The following is a 24,705-nucleotide window of genomic DNA, read 5'->3' as shown; positions in this document are numbered from 1 at the left end:
AATACATTTCTCCTCCATGTGTTATGATACAACAAAGTCTATACTGTAGTGGACCCTCCAATTCAGAAAGATACTCACATTTCCCACAAATCTATCCTCTGGTTTTTACATTGGGAACACAAGTTAGGAGCACAAAATTTAGGGGCACTAGAAAATACAATTTCTCTAAAATCGACTGAGATATAGCCTATGAGCATATTCGAGTTACTGTACTCTGAAGCACATGTTGTGCCCTAGAAACCCTGTAAAAACGTGTTTGTTTTTTTAAAAGTAAAAATTGGATACAAATACCTGTCATTGAAATTACAAAGTAATTTGTGGAATATTAGGCTGCTACATACGATAGTATTAGCCGTCAGGTTATCTTACCCCGACGACCATTAGAGCAATGTGGCTGGATCAACCGCTTAGCTAGCACAGGCGAGCAAACGCAAACTAAACTAGGCAAAGGGGATAGCCAGCAGTATTACCGTGTGGCAGGTAGAAACGCATGGTTAGCTTGCTTTGCAGTGAGCCAGCCGAGATAGTCCAAGCCTTGCATTATGGGCTAGCCGAGTCACACTAGCTTGCTAACCGGAGGGGTGACCAAGAGGTAGAATACATTTCTACACCAGCAATACCACAATACAGTGATGCAGGTAGGATTGCATGGTTAGCTTGCCTTGTAGCAAACTAGCAGAACTAGCTTAAATGAAAACTTCACACAAAAACTATTTTAGTCTATTGTTGATATAGTCCCACATTTTTTGCATGTCAACAATCAAGTTGTACAACTTTCAAAATACTGAAATCTGGCCCGTATGATGCATTTTCGCATCATATGATGCTGCGTTTTGATGATGCATGTTAGTTACCATGTACCTGCCAAACAAATACTTAGCATGTGGTTATATACAGTATACCTTAAGATCTGCTTAATGACTTCGATAGCTTTCAAAGCCTGCCCTCTGGAATTAAAGGGGCAATCTGAAATTGGTGGAAACACAGATATGAGTTTGATCTCATGAATGAGCAATCGTTGCATCCACAGCTCAGTCTATGAATCTGAGAGTGGTTATGTTTCTCCAGCTGCAGACAAGCTGTCGACCACCAGAAAAAGTGGCGTGGGGTTTGCTTTGTTGTTGTTGTTTGAATCCCAGAGTGTTCCTTTAAAACCTTGTGTCATACAATTTCAGATAACATGGTGTAACTTCTATTATCCATTACAAAATGCTTCCAGTTCGAGCAATACTGCCCTCCACTAAAGACAAAATTATTTGAATGTTTTTTTGTGTACATTTTTTTTTTTACAGGAAATTAATTTTAAGAAGTTCCCAAAAAACAGTGTTAGCAAGTGAGAACCACAATAGGGCTGCTTGCAAGATATCATTAATTTGCATTTCCCGATGTGTATGCATCTGAAATGGTCAGTAAATTATGAAAATATATTTTTAGAGACATTTACAGCAAATTATAGTAGGATATTTTCACAGGACTAAACATGGGGATCTTGTTTAATAAAGAAATAAACCAATTCTATTTTCAACAATATTTAGTTCAAAGACTAAACATGTATTTGAATGTTAATTCATTACCTTATTTTTTTCACTCTTGAAAAATCCCTGGTAGAAAATATTTATTCTACGTTTTTGTCTAAGTTGTTGGGAAAGTGGTAAAAGTAGCTGATTTGTGTCAAAATATATATATTTTTTTACAGTGAATAGAAAGTTGGAAGTCATGGGAGTTTTTTTTAACAATGGGAGTTTAATAGCTTCAATATTATCCAAATAGTATGCAAACACACTGGTCCTGATCAGTCTACACATTTTCAAGTTTAAATGGCATTTCTAGCTTAAACTGTGTCAGAGAAGCATTTCAAAGAATAACTACATGTATAATAAGTCAGAAATAAGCTGTACATTATTTAAAGTGTGGCTGCTGTCACAAGACATTAACAAAAAAACGAAGATGGTTAAGAATAAAACAACGTTGGTTAGGTTTGGCATATGTGAGTATAACTTTTCAGTTTATGAATTCTCTTCATTTAAAATGGTAGAACTTGACTTTAAATGGACCACAACTGCTTCCTACGCCATCTGATTTTTGAACACCATAGCTGCAGCTTGAAATAGGTCCATTGAATGACACCACCACCACCGCACCCTGTGGAAACATGAGAATGGCACGTACCTGGAAATGCGTTGATGTCAATGACTGCATGCTGCCCTGTCTGGTTGCTGATGATTATGTCGATGCCAAACAGGGACACATCCAGTGCGCCCCGCAGACACCTGGAGATCTCCCTGATGACGTCGTCGACAGGCACCCTGGACACCCCCTCCACATTGTCCCTCTACACACCATACAGACAAATCGAAAGATGGACGGAAAGAGACACATAGTAAAAAAAAAAAAAAAAGAGGGAAAGTTGACAAGATGAATTCTGGTTTTGCTGTTAGTACCAACACAAATGGCAAGGCTACACTAGAGGAAGAGCGATAGATCGACAGACGGGTCAGTTCTGTGAATGCCGTTGTACCAATTAAGAGACAATTGGGCAAAAAAATGAATATATAGCAAGGCCCTGACAAAGCAAGAACAAAACTATAAAAAAAAATATTGCCCATATTTTGTCAATCAAAATGGCTGTGCACATTTTCAGAATAGGCTTTGGTCTGAGCTTTCACTTACAGAATTCAGGTCGGAAGCACACTCTGGCTTGGACACATCATGACTGTGGAAAAAAATGGGTTTTCTCTCTGGAAAACAGAAACCAGGCAGTTGACTAGGTTTGTAAAGAACAGACACTAATGAAGTTGCGACATTTAACATTTTAGCCACACATTCAATTTCTTCAGTTAAGGGCACTGCTAAGAAACACCTAAAATGGCTTAGTTCTGCTTTTTACCTGATCATAATCCCCCAAATATCAGTTGCAAGAACGGGAAGAAGTTTTGTATTGCTAATGTCTTTGCTATCGTCATCCTCGTAAATGAGGACCAATTGTAATTCAGTAAGTTGTATACACACCAGATGTATCATCTAGTTGCCAAATTGCTAATTTGCAGTAAAAATGCTAATTAGCCGTGTCACACTGTATTCTAAAAAGTATGTTTCACTCCTGTGGATTTATATTCCTTTGATACTACTGGTATGCAATTGACAGTTGGGGCTAGTTGCAGGTGGAAATGTTACATATTACAGTTTCCCAATGTGTACATCGCTAAAAGTACAGTACACATTTTACCTCTAATGCTAATTTCTGATAGAGTAGAAAATAAAAAATGTCTCTACTAAAATGACTAGCTCTCTCAATTAAAAATACAATGTCCTGTCGGTCTTTAAGACTAACACACCTGATTCAACTACTCAAGGGCTATTGGTGGTCCACCAAGTGATAGTTCACTTTTTAAAGTTTCAGTTCATTTCCTACTTCCATAAGGAAGCGGTTTTCAAATCTCTCCTCGGGGACTCCCAGCCATTCCATGTATTTGAACTATTTAAAGGGCTAGCACACCTGATTCAACTTGTCAACTAATTATCAGGACCTTGATTCGGTAAATCAGTTACCTGAATTAGTTCAGGGCTAAAACAAAATTGAGAATTGTCTGGGGCTCCAAGGAGAGATTTGAAAACCGCTTCCTTATGGAAGCTGGAAATGAACTGAAACTTTAAAAAGTGAACTCACTTGGCCCTGCCCTAGGGTCTTGTTGTAAACTGCAAAATAAAAAAAAGAGGGATATTAACTCTAAGCAGAAGGATGTTTTTTGTGTGGCAGTTTAGCATTAGCACAGCAGGGGGCAGAAATGTCCATGCCGATTCAATAAAAGTCTGATCCACTCTGATGACTTTACTCCTGTGAGTGACTCACATGCTAATGAATACCTTGCTCAGTGAGCCAGGGAAATTTAACCTATACACAAACACGGGATGGGCACAAACATTGACACAAAGCAGGGAATTGTTTGGGAATGCATCAGCAGTGCTTTGCGTCAAACAGAGCAACTCGGAAATCCCATTAACGGTCATTTAACTTGGCATGTGGCACCATGCCGTGCTTAAACAGAGGACATGTTTATAAACGGTGGTAAATCAAGTGTCTTTATAAGGTAATGTGCCAGTTTACAGTGGTCTCTAAGAAACGGGGCAATTCTGAAGTGGCACCTACTCCCTATAAACTGACTCTGGTTAAAAGTAATGCATGAGAATAGGGTGCTATTTCAGATGCAAACTTTGATAAGCTGGTGAGGGGACTTAGCGTCCACTTCAACTCAGACACCATCTGTGCTTTTAACACTTTTCTAAATCAAAAACACACAATTGAAACCTACTCTATACTCAGACATTTGAAATGGGACAAGCTCAAGTCGGGTTAGAATAGGGCAGGGTTGGGCTAAATGGATCTGCTATGAGTTCAGGTAAGGGGGCTTGAGTAGACTCAGTATCTGGCTTGGGCAGTCTATATACAGTCTACACTGTCTACTGGGGTATTTCAAAATAGCGACAGTATAATTTTCAATAAGGTAAAACAAACAAAAAAACATTTCTTAAGTATAACTATAAGAAATCTAAGATGTGTCAAATAAATTATATGCAGCTCAGGGCTCCAGCTATGCATTTAGTTAGCTAACTTGCTAGCCTAGTGGCTCGATGTCAAGCTCAGCAGAGGCATTCAACCCTCTTCTGGATCAAGATCCCTGTTGCCTAAATTGTTTTGTGATTTTTGTTGTTGAAATAGCGCCCCTTGTGTGCACATTTGGTAATACAGTATACCCCAGAAATGGTATGATGGTTTGAAAATCTGGGTACCACCCAAACCTATGGCCTAATACAAAAAAATAATTCAATAAAAAAAAAAAAGTAGCCCTAACTCCTACGTACTACATGTAGATTTGAAAAGATTGAATAGGTATAAGAAACATGGGAATAGGGTGAAATGTTCATGTACCATTTTAGTGTATAGGAGGCAGGGGCTATGTGTTGTAAGCTGTTGGTAATGAGTACATCTTGAAGCTGGGAATTGGGTATATCTGACCTGCAGGTCCAGAAGGGAAGTTTCTGATAGAAGGCCTCTCTACCACGTAGTAGGCCTCTCCCACCACATACACCTTGTAGAGTACAGCATCGTGGTTAATGAAGTTCTGGATCACACACGGGGGCTTAACATCCTTCAGGTCCTCCTCACTGAAGATGATGGCCATCTATTGGGGGGGGGGGGGGGGGGATAACATGCAAGACTCGTGCATCCGTTCATTCAACGTCATCTATCCTCCCTTGTTATCCCTCTGTCAGTTCAGTGATGGGTAGAATCTACTGTCTGACCTCATTCAGCTATACTCAAATTGTATTAGTCATCTCTGAAATACATCGATTTTGATTGAGCCATATCTGGAGTGCCAGATGAGAGAGATTTGCACTTTTGGGACTATTCCATTAGTTTAATGCACCAGCCAAGTTAAACGATTTGAAAGATCCTCAAAACCAATTGTCAAAAATACAATAAACATTTTTGTGTAATAACTAAAAATGTTCTGCCACTATCTCAATAAAATGATCAGTGCCGCAATGTTTCCCCACCAGATAGAGGAAACTAATACCCAATATCCTTTTTGGTGTTGTGTGATTTTGTTTTGAGGTTTCCTTTTTGGTAGAAATCTACGCAAAAAAGGTGTGGACAATCCAATGTCTAGTGATTCTTTTACAATCCACACATATTCTGAACCACTATTCTATCACAACCATTTTAACAGAATAGCCTGTCAACCCAACCTATTTTTATGACCAAGGCGAGTCTAAGTACACAATGACAAAGCACATGACTACCTCACTGTAGGCTTACTCAGACCCAACTCGTAATGCCATCACTCATTAGTGACATTATGGTCTTGAAATTCCCTTTAGGTCAATATTGCTAAAAGCTTTCACAAGAGTAGGTAGTGATTGTGAGGGGAGTTAACATAAGGACAGGATGAAGTCAGGGTTGGGGCAAATTTCATTTAAATTAAGTCAATGCAGGCACAAATGGGATATTGTAATAAAAAATGTCAAAAACTCTTACCTCATGGGAGTTGGAGTTTGGAGTTTTACAAACTGTGGAGGTGAAAAGATTAGGACGTCATTCTATTCAGTCAAGCAAAGTTATGAAAATTAAGCTAGACTTGAATCTTTTTAGAAGAGACCCTGTAGAAGTCTCCAGAAATATTCTGGTAACCAAACATGTAGAGAACATGATCTTACGTACTGAAAGGGAAGGTAATGCCATGTTTCTGGATGTGTTTGAGAGTGTCGGTTCCACACTCACTCCTTAGAACCATGAAGGGAGGAGAGCAGATCCTTTCATCTAGAGGAAATAGGGAGAGAAAGATATTGTTATTCTATCCTTGCCATCACTAAACTGTTAACTATAATCATGCATATTTGTATAAATTCCTTAATAATATAAGTACGTAGAAATGGAAAGAGATCTATTTAAAAAAGTGTGTGTGTAAATACGACTACATACCTGAGCTTCATAAAATCATAAACAGTTTGATAACTTGTTATAGCACAGACACAACGTGAAGGAAAAAAATAGGGGGAGTGAAACTAAGTTGAAAAAAGTCTTAAAAACAACCTGAGGATTGATTATTAAAAACGTTTGACATGTTTTTACGACCTTTACGGACACTATATGGAATTTCCGTCAAGCCTTGATGCCTAAGGCTGTGGAATACTGAACATAACGCGCCAAACAAATGGAGGTATTTTGATATAAAAAAAATCTTTATCGAACAAAAGGAACATTTATTGTATAACTGAGTCTCGTGAGTGCAAACATCCGAAGATCAAAGGTAAGCGATTAATTTTATTGCTTTTCTGGCTTTCGTGACCATTCTAAATGGCTGCTAGGTGTTCTTACTGTTTTGTCTAGTGATCGATAAACTCACAAACGCTTGGATTGCTTTCGCTGTAAAGCATATTTTCAAAATCTGACACGATAGGTGGATTAACAACAAACTAAGCTGTGTTTTGGTATATTTCACTTAAATATTTTTAGTATTCATTTTTAGAATTTGGCGCTCTGCAATTCAGCGGTTGTTTACGAAAATGATCCCGATTCTAAAGGGATCCGTGCGCCAAGAAGTTAATCAGTTAGAGAAGATGTAACAATCCTTTGCTGTGGTATGCGTTTAACCATGTGCTTGTCTGTTGGAGTTGAGACCGCGTGAAAACAATTACTTTAAAACCACACTAAAAAGGTCAACTGCTACAGCGCTTTAGCCCTCTCCAAGATCTCCTCTTCCTTCTAAGGTCTCAAGGGAGCTGTTCAGCTGTGATGGCTTCGAGTCCCGCCGTCTTTGGTGCAGCTGTTTCTAGCAGAGCACGCAAAAAGTCTGCTTGCTTTGCAACATTTTCACTCTTTGTAGTTTGTCTAACCGGTCTCTCTGTCTCCATCAACCCTTTCATTCTCAGTTGAGGTTGTAATCTCTCCTCTCCCTCCATACCTCTCTCCCCCAGTCCCTCCCACTCTCTCCCCATAACTATTTTCCTTTATCTCTTTCTCTCTCTCATTATGCTCCTCTGGCGTCATCTAGGCGTCCAGTGGTATGTTTATATTTGCTCACTGTGACCCTCGATCTCTGTTTCAGTATGTGTTTTTATAAGCCAGGGACAGGCGGTGGGGCACCTCTTAGCAAGGACGCCATGGCTACAAGCCTTGTCACCCAGCCATGCAAAGACCCCGAGACATACGAGGGGCTTGGGGCAGAGCGCACTCACAAACACAAGCCTCGTTCACATTACCTATTAGCACTCCGATCATTGTGCCGGATGTCATGCCTTTCAAAAATGGGGATATCCACAACGGATTGGAAACGCAACGCCCCCTTGCGGTTGAAGGCTCCGTTGCGAGACGGACGCCACATACTTAGACATTTTTCTAACTTTGCATCATCTTCAGTCCAGCCAGAGTGACGAAGAACAGGAAGTTACCAAACCACAGAAGATTAAAATATGGTTTTCGGTGATGGCTTTATGGGATAGCTAGCAACTTGCAGTTAACCATTCCTATAAGTGAGTACTATTTTAAATCGTAATGTGAAATACACATTGGCTGTCATGCCAATTATATGACTGTTTAAGTTTGTGCAGATAATGACTATTTTTAATTGGAGGTCGCTAGCTACAATGGCATCTTCAACCTAACTAGCTAGCAGCTCTGCAGTGCAAGCTAGCTTGACTTGCTATAAATTTAGGAAAACAAGTTTATGAAAAACTAAACAAATCATGTTTTATTTTCACTGGAAACAATATATTTATCCTGTCTTGATTGATAAGGTCATATTTTGCAACCCCAAAAATAAAATGCAATCTCTGACGAGACTGGCTCTCCATCTTGCATTACAAACATTACACTTATCCGTAAAGATTACGTACGGCTTAATTAAATGTCATGATGGAAACGGGGCAACAGATACACCACTATTCAGACAGACACAGAAAGATTGCACTCTCACTCTGAGATAGATATCTATCTATGTGTCTTGTTAGCTGTCACTCAAAAGGCAAGGGGCTGAAGCTCATTGGCTGAAACTCAAATTGTTAGGGGACTGTACCATGTGGAATAAATGTATGGGAAATGGTGCCACACAGCTTCCAGAAGTCACTTTCAAACTAGGAATTTCTTGGCTAACTGAGGTAGATAAAACAGTAAATTCTGCTCGTAGATCATACTAGTCAACAAAGTACCGGAGAATGTCTTTAAGGGGTTCATGTAAGAAGATAGTCCTCCATCCTCACAATCCACAAGGTTCCCAATTATCAACCATTGCAGGATTAAGTGCTCCATCTTGAAAACTTGACTGCTGACATTTTGGCACAACAGTGGACATATTTTTTGCACACTTCGAGCATTTAATTGAGCCTGCTCGGAGTATCATATTGGCGGGTTTAATTACCAAATATCCTTCAAGTCCACTTGACATGTAAAGCCTGACTCCGGATTAAATAAATAACCTCTACTACCCATTTTAGAAATACAAGGCAACATTTATATGATCCCCTTTCAAACAGCCCCTTATTTACATGTATACCCCTTATACATACAACTGGCAAATTGGGAAGCGTGGGGTGTGTTAAACCATGGGGCTGTTTGCATTTCAAATTAGGGAAGTGTTAATTAATGTACCTGCAAAAAAAGCAGATAACCATTCACACAGACCCAAAACCTGGATTTTTGTTACAAGGTCTGTGAAAATGCAGGAATCATGACTAGGTATTGATGGGATTTATTTTAACATGTTTCCTACCCCCTAATAAAAGAGCTCTATTTGTGTCTCATATGACCATATCACCCGGTTCCAATCCAAATGCCAATGCCGTTTAGCAAACTCCAGGCGTTCACATTTGTTGGTTCCTCTCATAAGCTTTTTTTCTGGCAACCCTTCCAAATAACGTATTGGCATGGAGGTGGAGTCTAATTGTAGATTTTCAGGTCTCCAAAGTTCTGAAATTATCCAACTTTGGCTCCTGGAATTTTCCTTGCTACCCAAACAATCTTCCTCACTGTGCGTGCGGACAAGATACACTTGCGTCCAATGACAGGTAATTTTACCACTGATCCAGTGGTTTTAAATCGCTTACTTTTTGCACTAATACTGGTAAGTGTATAAATCAAGCAATGGGTACCCAAAAATTGCTAAATAAAATAAAAGGTCAACAACCATGTCACTTTCCCCATTGTGATGGATGACCAAAAGGATTTTACTTAACTGTTACCTAATTTTTATAGCCCAGTGAAACAGGAAACCATGGAATACCACAATACAGTTCCTTAAAATGAGAATAACTTCCAAGTAGCATTTTTATGCAAATGTAATTGTTTGATTTTATTTATAAGAATCTTATAATTGACACCAACATGTAACTGTATCCCTAATTTACTCAAGTGTTTCCTTTAGTTTGGCAAAGTATATTGAAGATCTTAACCCAATTGAACACAAGCGCCTGAGACAGCGTTTCCACCACCATCAACAAAACACTAAATAATGGAATTTCTCATGGAAGAATATTGGAGGGATGCGACACCCGAGTTCCAGACACTTGTAGAATCTATGCCAAGGCACATTGACGCTGTTCTGGCAACTCGTGGTGACCCAACACCCTATTAAGATATTATGTTGGTGTTTACTTTATTTTGACAGTTACCTGTATCTTTTTACTTATTAAACAAAAAAAATATAGATATTATTATAATATGAAAAAATATAGAGATTATTAAAATGAGCATAAAATATAGCTCAGTATTTCTAGTCTTTTTTGCTCATATTTATCATCAAGGTTGGCAATAATTTTGGAGGGGACATATACAAAAAAAAGCTGGTATGGTAAAATAGTCGGATTGGGGGGGGGGGGGGGGGGCACAGATACACAAGAGCAAAGGTATGTTCTAATAGTGGTAAACAAAAGCTAAGTAAATAAAACAATAAACAACTAGGCCTGAACACATAAGAGCTAATCCGTTATCGGATATATGAGAAAGAGATTGGCCAGACAGATAATTCTTGTGGGTGTCCAAAGTGATGAGATATTAGCTTCAGATGTAGCTTTTTTTCTGAACCTGGAAATATGTACAAGCATTTCAGTGACAGCTTGCCATCTCGCTGTACCTCTGAAATACCCCCAGAGTTGCACATTTTTGTTCCAGCCCATCACAATCACACCTTTTTCAACTACTACTCGACTAATCATCAAGCTCTTACCTGAACCAGGTGTGTTAATACTGGGCAATGATAGTTGAGACGGTTAATATCACAAAACAAGGGCCGGGATTCAATGCTATAACCTACTCTTAAAAAGGCAATTTACAGTTGAGCTAGAATGCGCAGTCTCCGTAAACGTCAGGGAAAATGCCTTTGCACATTTTTTATTGTCAGTTGTATAGTGACCTGCGCTATAGCACGCCTTAGATTGAATCCCGGCCAAGATCAAGGACTTAGCCAGCTAACAGTTCTGACCTAAAAAGCAAAAGACCAGTAACTGCACATTATTGAAATGTTTTATACATTAAATAGATGCTCAAGTGGAGAAGTGTTGGAGAATATGGGGGGGAAGGGGGGGGGGGGGGGGGGGTTTAGTAACTGGAGAAAGTTAGTGAAACCAAGGAAAAAAGCAGCCATCCAGAAGGCGATGTCAATACATGTAGTGCATCAATACATAGTGCATCAAAGCTGGGACTGAGAAACAGCTTCTATCTCAAGGCCATCCCTGCTAAACAGCCGCCACTAGCCGGCTTCTGCCCAGTACCCTTCCCTGAAGTTAGTCACTGTCTAGCCGGCTACCACCCAGTTACTCTACTATGCACCTTAGAGACTGCTGCTCTATATACACATAGTCATGGAACACTGGTTCCTTGAATACTGTTTACATACTGTTTAACCCACTTCATATGTAAAGTATATACACTGTATTCTAGTCAAGGCCTATCTCATTTAACTATTGCTGTACATATACTATTCTTCAGATAGATATGGATATACTACATCTACATATTCTATACACAACACACACATCCAGTCAAAAGTTTGGACACACTCATTCTAGGGTTTCTGTATTTTTACTATTTTCTACATTGAGGAATAATAGTGAACACAAAACTATGAAATAACACATATGGAATCATGCAGTAACCCCCCCCAAAATGTTTTAAACAAATCTAAATAGATGTAATATTCTTCAAAGTAGCCACCCTTTGCCAAGAGTGTGCAAAGCTGTCATCAAGGCACTCAACCAGCTTCATGAGTTATTCACCTGGAATGCATTTTAATTAACAGGTGTGCCTTGTTAAACGTTAATTTTTTTCCTTCTTAATGCATTTGAACCAATCAGTTGTGTTGTGACAAGGGTGGTACACAAAATATAGCCCAATTAAGTAAAATACCAAGTCCATATATATAGTCCATATTTGGCAAGAACAGCCAAAATAAGCAAAAAGAAACATTCCATCATTACTTTTGACATGAAGGTCAGTCAACACGGAACATTTCAAGAACTTTTAAAGTTTCTTCAACTGCAGTCGCAAAAACCATTAAGCGCTATGATGAAACTGGCTCTCATGAGGGCCGCCACAGGAAAGGAAGAGCCAGAGTTACCTCTGCTGCAGAGGATAAGTTCATTAGAGTTAACTGCACCTCAGATTGCAGCCCAAATAAATGCTTCAGAGTTCAAGTAACAGACATTTCTCAACATCAACTGCTCAGAGGAGACCGCATGAGTCAGGCCTTCATGGTCGAATTGCTGCAAAGAAACCACTACTAAAAAGGACACCAATAAGAAGAGACTTGGTTGGGCCAAGAAACACGAGCAATGGACATTAGACCTGTGGAAATCTGTCCCAAACATTGAATTTAACAATTGTTTCAAAACATCTCCTGACATGTCACTGATGCATTGTGAAAGTGTTTTATGAAGACATTGTCTGTATAGTTTTTTTGGCTTTTTCCCCCAGCACTGTCCCAGTCATATTCACGGGAGCAGGAAGAATTAAGTCCTCCACAATAGTATGGGGCTTGCCTGTCCTAGCCACTCGGTAGCTCACCTTAGACGACGCTTCTAGCCCCTTCATATTAATAGTTTGATGAGTCCAAATAGAGATTTTTGGTTCCAACCACCGTGTCTTTGTGAGACGCATAGTAGATGGTGACACTGCAGTAATTTATTTAGAATTCAAGACACACTTTACCAGCATGGCTACCACAGCATACTGCAGTGATACGCCTCCAACTGGTTTGCGCCTAGTGGGACAATCATTAGATTGTCAACAAGACAATGATCCAAAACACACCTCCAGGCTATGTAAGGTCTATTTGACCAAGGAGAGTGATGAGTGCTGCATCAGAGGACCTGGCCTCCACAACCACCCGACCTCAACCCAATTGAGATGGTTTGGGAGGAGTTGGACCGCAGAGTGAAGGAACAGCAGCCAACAAGTGCTCAGCAAATGGGAACTACTTCAAGGCTGTTGGAAAAGCATTCCTCATGAAGCTGGTTGAGAGGATGCCAAGAGTGTGTAAAGCTGTCAAGGCAAAGGGTGGATACTTTGAAGAATCTCAAATATTTAGATTTGTTTAAACACTTATTTGGTTACTACATGTTTCCATATGTGTTATTTCAGTTTGTCTTCACTATTATTCTACAATGTAGAAAATAGTAAAAATAAAGAAAAAACCTTGAATGAGTAGGTGTCCAAACTTGATTGGTACTGTACATACAGTGCATTCGGAAAGTATTCAGACACCTCGACTTTGTCCACATTGTTACGTTACAGCCTTATTCTAAAATGGATTAAATTGTCCCCCCCCCCCCCCCAAACAGCATTAAAAAAAAAAGAATTACATAGGTATTCAGACCCTTACTCGGTACTTTGTTGAAGCACCTTTGGCAGAGATTACAGCCCTGAGTGTTCTTGGGTATAACGCTACAAGCTTGACACACCTGTTTTTGGAGAGTTTCTCCCATACTTCTCTGCAGATCCTCTCAAGCTCTGTCAGGTTGGATTGGGAGTGTCGCTGCACAGCTATTTTCAGGTCTCTTCAGAGATGTTCGATCAGGTGCAAGTCCAGGCTCTGGCTGGGCCCCTCAAGTAAATTCAGAGACTTGTACCGAAACCACTCCTTGGCTGTGTGCTTAGGATCGTTGTCCTGTTGGAAGGTGAACCTTCGCCCCAGTGAGGTCCTGAGCGCTCTGGAGCAGGTTTTCATCAAGGATCTCTGTATTTTGCTTTGTTCATCTTTCCCTCGATCCTGACTAGTCTCCCAGTCTCTGCCACTGAAAAACATCCCCACAGCATGATGCTGCCATCCACTACCATGCTTCACCGTAGGGGTGGTGCCAGGTTTCCTCCAGACGTGATGCTTGGCATTCAGGCCAAAGAGTTCAATCTTAATTTCATCAGACCAGATAATCTTGCTTTTCTCATGCTTTTTGGTACCCTTCCCCAGATCTGTGCCTGGACACAATCATGTCTCGGTTCTCTACGGACAACTCATTCAACCTCATGGCTTGGTTTTTGCTCTGACATGCACTGTCAACTGTGGGACCTTATATAGACAGGTGTGTGCCTTTCCAAATCAATTGAAATTTACCACAGGCGGAATCCAATCAAGTTGTAGAAACAGCAAAGATGACAGGATGCACCAGAGCTCAATTTCAAGTCTCATTGTAAAGGGTCAGAATACTTGTGAACAAGGTATCTTATTTTTTATAAATGTGAAAATGTTTCTCAGAACCTGTTTTCGCTTTGACATTATGGGGTATTGTTTGTAGACTGATGAGGAAGGCTGTAACGTAACAAAATGGGAAGGGGCTTGAATACTTTGACATTGCTCATCCTAATATTTCAATATTTCTTAATTCCATTATTTTACTTTATAAAATGTGTGTATGGTTGTGTGTTCGATATTACTGCACTGTTCGAGCTAGGATCACAAGCATTTCGCTACACCCACAATAACATCTGCTAAATGTGTATGCGACCAATGAAAGTTGATTTAACTGCACTCACATCAGTTACTGCTTTTTTACTTGGTTTCACCAAGCTAAGGGCTGCAGTTACTACGGTTTACCTTGGTATTATTTATTGTTCTTTGCTGATACAAGTAACAAACTATATGACACTGACAGACAAACAAATAAGTACACTCACTGGAAATCTATTCCAGTGAGTGTACCAAGCAAGTAGGCTGTAACTGCTGTCTAGGGTCAAAAGTGCAGTGTGCATAGACATGTATATATGTATATATGTATACACACACATATATATATATACATGCGTGTGTGTGTGTGTGTGTGGTTATTCCAGCCCAGCACTAACAAACCTTGAATGGATGACTGGCTCATGCATAGATCCTTTCATATTACTTCTCCACTTCACTGTAAGTGTGCACTTAACCACCTTTTACCAGTAGCTTTTAGCCAAAATCTTTCAACCTAAATTGGATTTTGAGGATTCTTAAGAGGTTTTATAAGAACGACTGGTTCCAGATCTGTATGTATTTTATCCAACTCCTCAGACTATTAACATTCCATACATGGCTGGCGGTGATATTCCGATCAATATTTCTTGAATGCTAAAACCCCTGAAGGGATCAAAAAGTTGGCCCTTTGTAATATGACCGGAAATCGCGTGGAAAGTAACATTTAAAGTTAGGCCTACCAGAGAAAAATGTAAAGAACACCAAAAAAAGAAAAGAGTAAACTTGGCGCTAAATAGACGATGTAATGCGCTGATATGACCCGGAGAATGTTAATTCTGTGCGTTGATAGGAGTCTAAAAGCCTTCAAGTAGCCTCTTACATAAAGCCACAGTTTAAGCGAGTGTTATCGGCTTTTACCCAGGATCCTATTCTCTCCCGTCTGTACTGTTACCGGCTAATTGCCATGGAAGTGGTTGCCTGGGAGAAGGACAGCCACAGAAAACACTTCGCTCACTGCGGAGGTATTTTTAAATAGAATTGTGGAGCTGGAGCCAAGACCCACGGTTCACCTCACACTACCCCAGGTCGAGTGCACTTACTCTGGAAGTTCAGTCCTGGAGGTCAGCTGGATAGGGTAGTCACTAAGGGATCATTTTATTTGTAGGTATTAGGTAACTTAGTATTTTCAGTAGTCTATGTAGCTCGTTTCTCAAAAAGGTGCAATGAGCTATTATGAATGCTTATACAGCCGCATGTTTTATAATTCATATTACCACGAGGCTTTATCAATGCATCTTCAAATCAAGTTTGGTTTTAATTAAAAACAGTATTTTAAATATTATTCAAGTTGTTGAGGGGAGAGTACATAATAAACTCATTAATTTAATTTAGTTTAAGTAAGATCCATAAACAAAATGTCTCTCTTACAAGTCGTGCCACTTGATGTAAAAGTACCAATAGATTCTGCCGTAATTGACTGGTCAGAGTACACAGCTCTCCCATCATTTAGAGGATAGATTGGTCACAGAAACGATCCTAATTTACTTATTAACTTATTATCTACAAATAGGTACACATAGAAACTAGCCTTACTTCCATACGATAACCAGTGTTTGAATTGGGCTGGTGCAAACGCCTCGATTGTTCTATTGTTTGAAGACCGGCAGCTCATAAAATATTCACTCTTAAATATGAACACGTACTGCATAATTTAAATGGAGTACCAGCACCTAAAGTGAGCACAGAGTCTGACACCGTTTTCATTCAACTTCAAGCACAGACTATAAAACACTGTCATGCCAGAGCCTATGACTGCATACCAAATTGCACCATATTCCCTACATAATGCACTACTTTTGACCAGCACCCATAGGGCACTGGTCAAAAGTAATGCACCATGTAGGAAATAGGGTCTCATTTGGGATTCACAGTATGTGCCTATGCAGCTAGCAACGCTAACCCTTCGGCCTCTTCAACCCTGATCCCTTTTGTTTAGCTAGTTTGGGAATGCCCCCATGGCGCAGGACAAAAGACGAGCCACTCTGCAGTTTTCATACACACTCCGTGAATAAACCCACCCTAAGCCACACATTTCCCTTGTGCAAAGCCCCAAAATGAAGCCTGCCTTTCGACATCCAGCCCGGGACAAAAGTCTTACGGAAAGTGCCGGGCTCATGTAGGTAGCCAGTAGCAACATGAACACAGGCCAGGGAGGGCTTCCTGTATTTTGGAATTCCAGGCTTTCCCAACCCAAAGGGAAACAATTCATACACGCACGCACACAAACACAGATGGCATTGCCAGTTATGAGAAGGTGTGTTAGTCCCAGGCCAGAGGTAAACAGAGCAAGTGCATAACACACAGTATGTGAGTAACTGATTTGAATGTTACTTATGTCGATGCTATGACGTAAAACTCACAAAGGCTTAACAGAATGTCTAGGCAAGTGACTGTGTAGTGTCTGTGTTTTGGGATATGTGAATGCATGGCTGTGTGGATTTGTGATAGTTTTTGTGTGTACGCGTGTCAGTTTGTGTGTGTACTTTGGGTGGCAGTCCCGTCTCTATACCTTTCATGCAGTCTTCAAGCCTGCGGATGAGCTGGTAGGACTTGCAGCGGTCCAACAAGGTCCTAATGGCCGGCAGCGGGTCCAGAACCACCATTTCAGGATGGGTGTCGATGTAATCCTGAAGACAGTCCCAAAAAAACATCAGGTATGTATTCAATAGTGCACACCGTAGCAACACACTTTGCAACAAACAAAAAACACCACAAGGCCATGTTTATTAGGCACCAAAAACTGAGCGGGACTTCCTGGGCTTGTACAATAAGAAACGCACATTTTCCAATGCAAATAGTTTTAAAATATTCTGCACCCTAATGAACATTTCTCAATTATATTACAGCCTCGGCAAGCCTTAAAGCAACAAAGCCACATTTGATGAATCTGAAGAATGTTTACGTAAATGTATACTAGACTTCAGAAAGTATACAGGTGACTTCCAAGTTAACCTTTTTGTAGTCTAACAAATAACAACCGGTTTTGTACTGTTCTGTTCTCCACTTGTGCTAGCACAGTAGAGGCCATGTATTTTCATGTCTGTGCTTTTATGTATTAGTATCTCTGTACGCACTTCAACAATCAAAAAGGAACTCCATGTAATCAAGTACATTTGAAATGAAAGGCTTGGCTACTGGCCAATTTAGCATGTTGCCATTTCGAGCGCCCATTTTCGCCCTCATCTAATGTCAATGAAACCTTAAAAGGAGACGAAGAGGGAGGAGAGGAATTTTGTTTGTTTTTCTGAGACTACAGGTGTGTAAAGCAACGCCTCCGGGAACAACTAAGGGTGAAAACATGTATTCATATGGCGTAGTGCATATTACCTAATGTTTACAAGATGAAAGAGTGCAGGGAAATCCACGTGATATAAAAACTGGTGGCTAAATTTACCATCCTTTTGTTTATGACATTCCTTGGTCTGTTTTGGTAAACAGTGAGGTCCAAAAGCATTTGGACAGTGACACAGTTGTTGTTTTGGGTCTGTACTGCAGCACAATGACATTAAAGTGAAGACTGACAGCTTTAATTCAAGGCCATTTTCATCGATATCGGATGAAACATTTTGAAAGAAAAGCATTTTTTGGGCATTGTTCCCCGCATCTTAAGGGACCAAAAGTATTGGGACAAATTCACGTTTTAAAGTAATCAAAAGTTTAGTATTTGGTCCCATATTCCCAGCATGCAATGACTACATCAAGCTTGTGACTCTACAAACTTGTTAGATGCATTTGTAGTATGTTTTGTTTGTGTGTCAGATAATTGTGTGCCCAATAGAAATTAATGGTAAATAATGTATAGTGTCATTTTGTAGTCACTTATTATAAATAATATATTTCTAAACACATATAGATTCATCTGGATGCTACCATGATTATGGGTAATCCTGAAAGAATTGTGAATAAAGATGAGAGAAAGTTAAACATAAACATGCTAAGCATTTTTCTGTCTTGGGGGTATGATCTTTGTGCATCTAACTTTCTCACGATTCATTCAGGATTATTCGCAATCATGGTAATATCCACATTAATGTAATCCCACGTGATATAAATAAATTGCAAATGCATCCAACAGGTTTATAGTCACAAGTTTGATGTCATTATGTGGTAGGAATATGGGACCAAACACTAAACTTGACCACTTTAATAGACATAAGTGAATTTGTTCCAATACTTTGTTCAAAAAGTGCTGTAATTTCTAAACGGTTCATCCAATATGGATGAACATACCCTCAAAGAAAGCTGACAGTCTGCACCTCAACTGCAGTCATTGTATTATTTAAAATCCGAAGTGCTAGAGTAGTGTCACTGTCCAAATACTCTTGTACCTCACTGTATGAAAGAAACTCGGCTCTAATCCCTGTGCCTTAGACATATCAACTTCAAAAACCGTTCCCCTTTAAACTTTAAATTTTACTCCACAATCAGAAGTTGTCAGATGTTTTCAGGCCTGAAAAGCAGTCCACATCCCATGTCATCAGATGAATGAAACAGGATAAGTACAGACAAACTGGAAATAACACAGTTCTTATCTTTTCCATTAGTTTTAGATTGTGGCACGTAGCTGGATCTACAAAACAGCTGGCCTGGGACATGGACTCCCTCTGACAGACTACTTTTGACGTCTGAAAACATCTGCTAAAATGTGATTTGAGTGCAATGGCTCTTTAAACAAATGAGGGGGTCCAGGGTAAACATTCAAATTAATGACCATTAAAGAAACTAAATGGGAGTCATTAGTCATATAAAGCTGAAAATAGGCCTATAAACCAAATCCAAGTTTGCTGAGGACCATTAAACGTGTCAAGCTTTTAAAAATCGAGCAGACTTTATCATGTGGAACTGAAAACAAATTCTGCATTAAAGTATGCCATATATCAGCTCTAGGTTTGTATAGTGTCTAGAGAAAAGAGGACTGAAGGAGTGGGTAAGTTTAAGGAGTCAATTACATGTGTTTTATGTAGATGTGGACAGCAGACCAGTGCACTGACTAAAACGCTCATGAAATTTGGAACTTGCGGTTTCCTTCCAATGTTTGGGATTTTATTAGGATCCCCATTAGCTGTTGCGAAAGCTAATGTGGTTCACTGCGATGCTAGGGAGTGTAACAGTGCATTCTGTTCTGCCACGTGAAAGACAAACTAGCAACCTTCTGCACCACAACTCATGCAACCGTCTAGTCGGTCCCTCTGAGGGACAGATGACTCAAGGAAGGTGTGAGGTCACCGATGTACTCCACCCCAACATGCTATGGGCGACATGAACTACATTCACCACCCTTTGATCTTCCCCTACTCCTGCGAACCCCCCTACGGATTAGGTCACGGCTAGAGATCGACCGATTATTTTTTTTCAACACCGATAACTATACCGATTATTGGAGGACCAAAAAAAGACGATACCGATTAAAATCGGCCGTATATATTTTATGTATTATATTAAGTTAAAAATAAGTGTTCACTGTTCATTCAGTATTGTTGTAAATGTAATGTATTATAATAAATGACATTTACAACAATACTGAATGAACAATGAACACTTATTTTTTACTTAATACATAAATAAAATCAATTTAGTCTCAAATAAATAAACATGTTCAATTTGGTTTAAATAATGCAAAAACAGTGTTGAGAAGAAAGTAAAAGTGCACTATGTGCCATGTAAAAAAGCTAATGTTTAAGTTCCTTGCTCAAAACATATGAAAGCTAGTGGTTCCTTTTAACAGGAGTCTTCAATATTCCCAGTTAAGAAGTTTTAGGTTGTAGTTATAGGACTATTTCTCTCTATACCATTTGTATTTCATAGACCTTTGACTATTGGATGTTCTTATAGGCACTATAGTATTGCCAGCCTAATCTTGGGAGTTGATGGGCTTGAAGTCATAAGCCGCGCTGTGCTTCAAGCATTGCGAAAAGCTGCTGGCATACGGAGGAAAGTGCAGTTTGAATAAATGCTTACGAGCCTGCTGCTGCCTACCACCGCTCAGTCAGACTGCTCTATCAAATCATAGACTTAATTATAATATAATAAAACACACAGAAATACGAGCCTTAGGTCATTAATAAATGGTCAAATCCGGAAACTATAATTTCGAAAACAAAACGTATATTCTTTCAGTGAAATACGGAACCGTTCTGTATTTTATCGAACGGTTGGCAACCCTAAGTCTAAATATTACTATTACATTGCACAACCTTCAATGTTATGTCATAATTATGTAAAATTCTGGCAAATTAATTACGGTCTTTGTTAGGGAGAAATGGTCTTCACACAGTTCGCAACGAGCCAGGCGACCCAAGCTGCTGCATATACCCTGACTCTGCTTACACTGAACGCAAGAGAAGTGACAATTTCAGGATCTACATTGATTATATGCAACACAGGACAAGCTACTTAAAATAGTAATATCAACCATGTGTAGTTAACTAGTAATTATGTTAAGATTTATTGTTGTTTTATAAGAGAAGTTTAAAGCTAGCTAGCAACTTAACATGGCTCCTTGCAGCCTGCACTCACGTAACAGGTTGTCAGTCTGCCACGCAATCTCCTCGTGGATTGCAATATAAATCGGCTTCCAAAAATGACGATTACTGATTATGAAAACTTGAAAATCGGCCCTAATTAAATTGGCCATTCCGATTAAAATCGGTCGACCTCTAGTCACGGCTATTCAACTGGCGGCCCATGGGCTAGATCCGGCCCCTTTATCAATTTAGAATGGCCCTTTGATCAATTATCAACATTAATATAAAAATCCACACAAAAACATCCCTGCAAAAATCCAATGTTTAGTTCTAAAATGAGCCCTCGTTCAATATTCTCCAATAGGATCATCTGTTTTCCTGTAGTCCCACCACTTAAGTGCTGTCAATCAATATCACCCAACGTACCAGTTACAGCCAAATCAGAGCTGCTAACATCAGCCATTTGCAGCTGCAAACATCTGGCGACACCACTCCACCAACATCGGTTGTTTCGTAGTCTGCTGAAAGACATGTCTGCTGAGCATCGTGATCAACTTCTACATAATGACATTAGGTCGCTAAGCAAGGGTAATGCTTTCAAGAGAGTAAGTGAGCTTAGGGAGGAGAAAGTTGCTTTTCTCCGTAATGGCCGTCACAAGCAAGCCAATACATATCTAGCAAAAATACTTGAGGGATAAAACAATTGACATGATTGGGGACTGCTTTTCAAAATAAGTGTTAATTTCTCCTCTGATTTGATCTCAAACAAAATGCTCAAATTCCCTACACTGAGGGCTCGAATTGGAGGGGGAAAAAAGGCAAAAAACATGTAACTTATTAGCTTAGGTTTTACACACAATCTCAGACATCCTTAGCAGAGGCACCCCCCGAAGACAAAACGACAGCCAAGCCTGATGGAAAGGAGAAAATGGGCAATCAACATTCACCTAGTTTCAGCATAATATTATCTGTCGGGTAGCAAGCGCGCGCTGGTTGTCCCGTGGAGCAACTCAGACAGCGGTAGTGTAGTTAAAAGGAACTCATTTCTCATAATTGATTAAAAGAATGCATCAGTTATTCGTATTTCCTGCAACTTTGAAGTAGTAATGCCTGTTTGTGTGGCCCGTGTGCCAGTTAGAAATGACTTTCGGCATGCTAAGGCTTTCACCAAAAACTTTGCCAAAGTAGGCCTAGTGCCTTCAGAAATATTTTGTGGCAGTGATCTATACACAACACCCCATAATGTCAAAGTGGATTTATTTTGTTGAAATTTTTACACAAATGGCTCAAGTCAATAAGTATTCAACCCCTTTGTTATGGCAAGCCTAAAAAATGTTCAGGAGTAAAAGTGTCCAAATCACATAAGTTGTATGGACTCATTCTGCGTGCAATATTCTGCGGCTTTGTACCGCACACATACAGTATCTGTAAGATCCCCAAGTCAAGTAGTTCATTTAAAAAAATAGATGATTCAACCACAAAGACCAGGGAGGTATTCCAGTGTCTCGCAAAGGTCAGATTGGTTGATATGTAAAAATGTAAAAGCAGACACTGAATATCCCTGTGACCATAGTGAAGTTATTAATTATGCTTTGGATGGTGTATCAATACACTCACAAAAAAAGAGGTATCGTTCCTAACGCAGTTGCTGGAGAGGAAAGAAACTACTCAGGGATTTCACCATGAGGCCAATGGTGATTTTAAAAAAGTTTAAAAGTTTAATGGCTATGATGGAAGAAAACTGAAGATGGATCAACATTGTAGTTACTCCACAATACTAACCGAATACTGCTTTCACATAGGATTTACGGTATTTCGCCTGTACATTTTTTGGGGGCAATGTATGACCCGCTTACAACAGGCTCATTTTTACCACATTCTTGCCTGCATACGCCTTTTATACCTCCCGTGAGCTTGCCGGCATGCCGGAAACAAGTGGTAGTTGTAGTGTGCAGATGTGGGTGGCCGTCCATTTTAATAAGTCCATAGAGAATATACACCATCAAAAATATTTCCATTATTACATTTATTTAGGCAGGTCCTATTTTCAAAAGAAGAGAAAGGTATATTTTGAGTTGAATTATGTTACTGGTCCGTGCAGCCTGTATGGAAATCAATAGTTATTTTGTTCATTAAAACAGACAAGACATACTACCGTGATCAGCTTTTGATCCACATTCACCTCTTTCCTACCTTCACCCTGCTTTGTTAGGGAGCAGGCATAGGGTCTCACATTGAGTATCTTCATCATGATACCGATAGAAAATAATACCAATCGATTCTATATTTTCAAAAGCATTCGACTCGTGTTCATTTTTCACAACCTCTGTGGGCTTTTGGAGCTGCCTATACGCTATTGAGTAAAATAATAGGCCTGCACTTGATTTAGGCTACACTGTTGCATACTAATGTTTCTGATAGATGAGCAACTTAATAGATGAGCTATACCACCTCCAAGTATTTGCCCAGACAGAAATATACAGACAGAGTCACTGAAACAAAATGACATTGATTAGCATATAATCCACTTGTTAAGCTACATAACATGCTGGCAAAATGATCTGATCAGTGCTAATAAATGAGACAACTAGTCAAGATGATCATTAGCAGCACTCACCTCAGCTAACATTTACACAGCCTAATTGTAGCCTAACCAATATCCAAAAATCTGACATATTGATTTCTCAAGACCCCATACTTGTCTCAAAGCAGAGCGAAACGATGGATGCAATCAATCAATTCAGGTGTGTCTAATGACAGTTTCATAATGCCATTCAACTTTTTGGTATTTTAATAGATCTCTTTCCATTCATCAAATAGAGGGTGCACAGTTTTAGATGCTGGAATTATTTTAGATTGCAGGTAGCCTACTTTTTGAAGGGATTTGTTTGACAAATCAGATGAATACATGTTCATGCCACATTAAAAAGGTAATATTTTTTACAGTTAAATTACTCATATTTACCATTAGGCCCATAAAAAAACCATTTCATACATAGGTTCTATACGAGGAGAAATTCTAAAATCTACTTTCACCCATTGTAAATCACAGGTAGAAAATGTCTGTACCCCTGTAAATAACCTTTCAAATCTGGCCCCTGTAAGAATATAAAAAGGTAACTGCCAAAATAAAGGAAACACCAACAGTTTCTTCATTGGGCATTGGGCCACCACGAGCCAGAACAGCTTCAATGCACTTTGGCATAGAGCCTACAAGTGTCTGGAGCTCTATTGGAGGGATGCGTTCTGGTGGTGGAAAACGCCGTCTCAGGTGACGCTCCAGAATCTCCCATAAATTGGGTTGTGCTCTGGTGACCGACATTGTTTTCATGCGTATCAACCCATTCAGTGACCACTCATGCCCTGTGGATGGGTGCATTGGCATTCTATGGGGGCATAGCCATGGTAGCCAAAATAATGGCCAGAATAAATGGCCTGTCCAGCTTTTTTTATCACCTGAAGCATGATGGTATGTTAATTGATAAATTAACTCAGGAACCACACTATGTGGAAGCACCGGCTTTCAATATACTTTGTATTCCTCATTTACTCAAGGGTTTCCATTATTTTGACAGTTACCTGTAGTTGAATAAGAATGGATTAAGTCATGATTAGGAGAGCTCCTGCAGATGATCAATAAAATAAATCATATTTCATTATCACATTTATATCCAGGAACACCACAAGCGTTCACCAAAATCTCAGAGCAAAATTACAGAAGGATGTAATCACCAAAGACATACCCCTCAAAG

At 39.6% G+C, this 24,705-nt stretch overlaps 1 protein-coding gene across 9 annotated transcripts in view; it reads right to left on the bottom strand.

The window, feature by feature from the left end:
- itpk1a (inositol-tetrakisphosphate 1-kinase a) overlaps nucleotides 1–24,705 on the bottom strand; it is a 69,447-nt gene that overhangs the window by 7,036 nt on the left and 37,706 nt on the right. For all 9 annotated transcript variants that reach the window (XM_071370447.1, XM_071370448.1, XM_071370446.1 and 6 more), the window contains 6 exons: nucleotides 16,999–17,116; nucleotides 6,221–6,319; nucleotides 6,038–6,069; nucleotides 5,015–5,180; nucleotides 2,671–2,738; nucleotides 2,170–2,332 (listed from right to left, as the gene is read on the bottom strand). In XM_071370447.1, the coding sequence (XP_071226548.1) occupies nucleotides 2,170–2,332; nucleotides 2,671–2,738; nucleotides 5,015–5,180; nucleotides 6,038–6,069; nucleotides 6,221–6,319; nucleotides 16,999–17,116 (646 nt within the window). The remainder of the gene's footprint in view (nucleotides 1–2,169; nucleotides 2,333–2,670; nucleotides 2,739–5,014; nucleotides 5,181–6,037; nucleotides 6,070–6,220; nucleotides 6,320–16,998; nucleotides 17,117–24,705) is intronic.

This window comes from Salvelinus alpinus, chromosome 27 (assembly GCF_045679555.1).
Source record: "Salvelinus alpinus chromosome 27, SLU_Salpinus.1, whole genome shotgun sequence".
Taxonomy (NCBI): Eukaryota; Metazoa; Chordata; class Actinopteri; order Salmoniformes; family Salmonidae; genus Salvelinus; species Salvelinus alpinus.
Note: the sequence above shows the minus strand (reverse complement) of the source record. Positions and strands in the feature narration are given on the sequence as shown.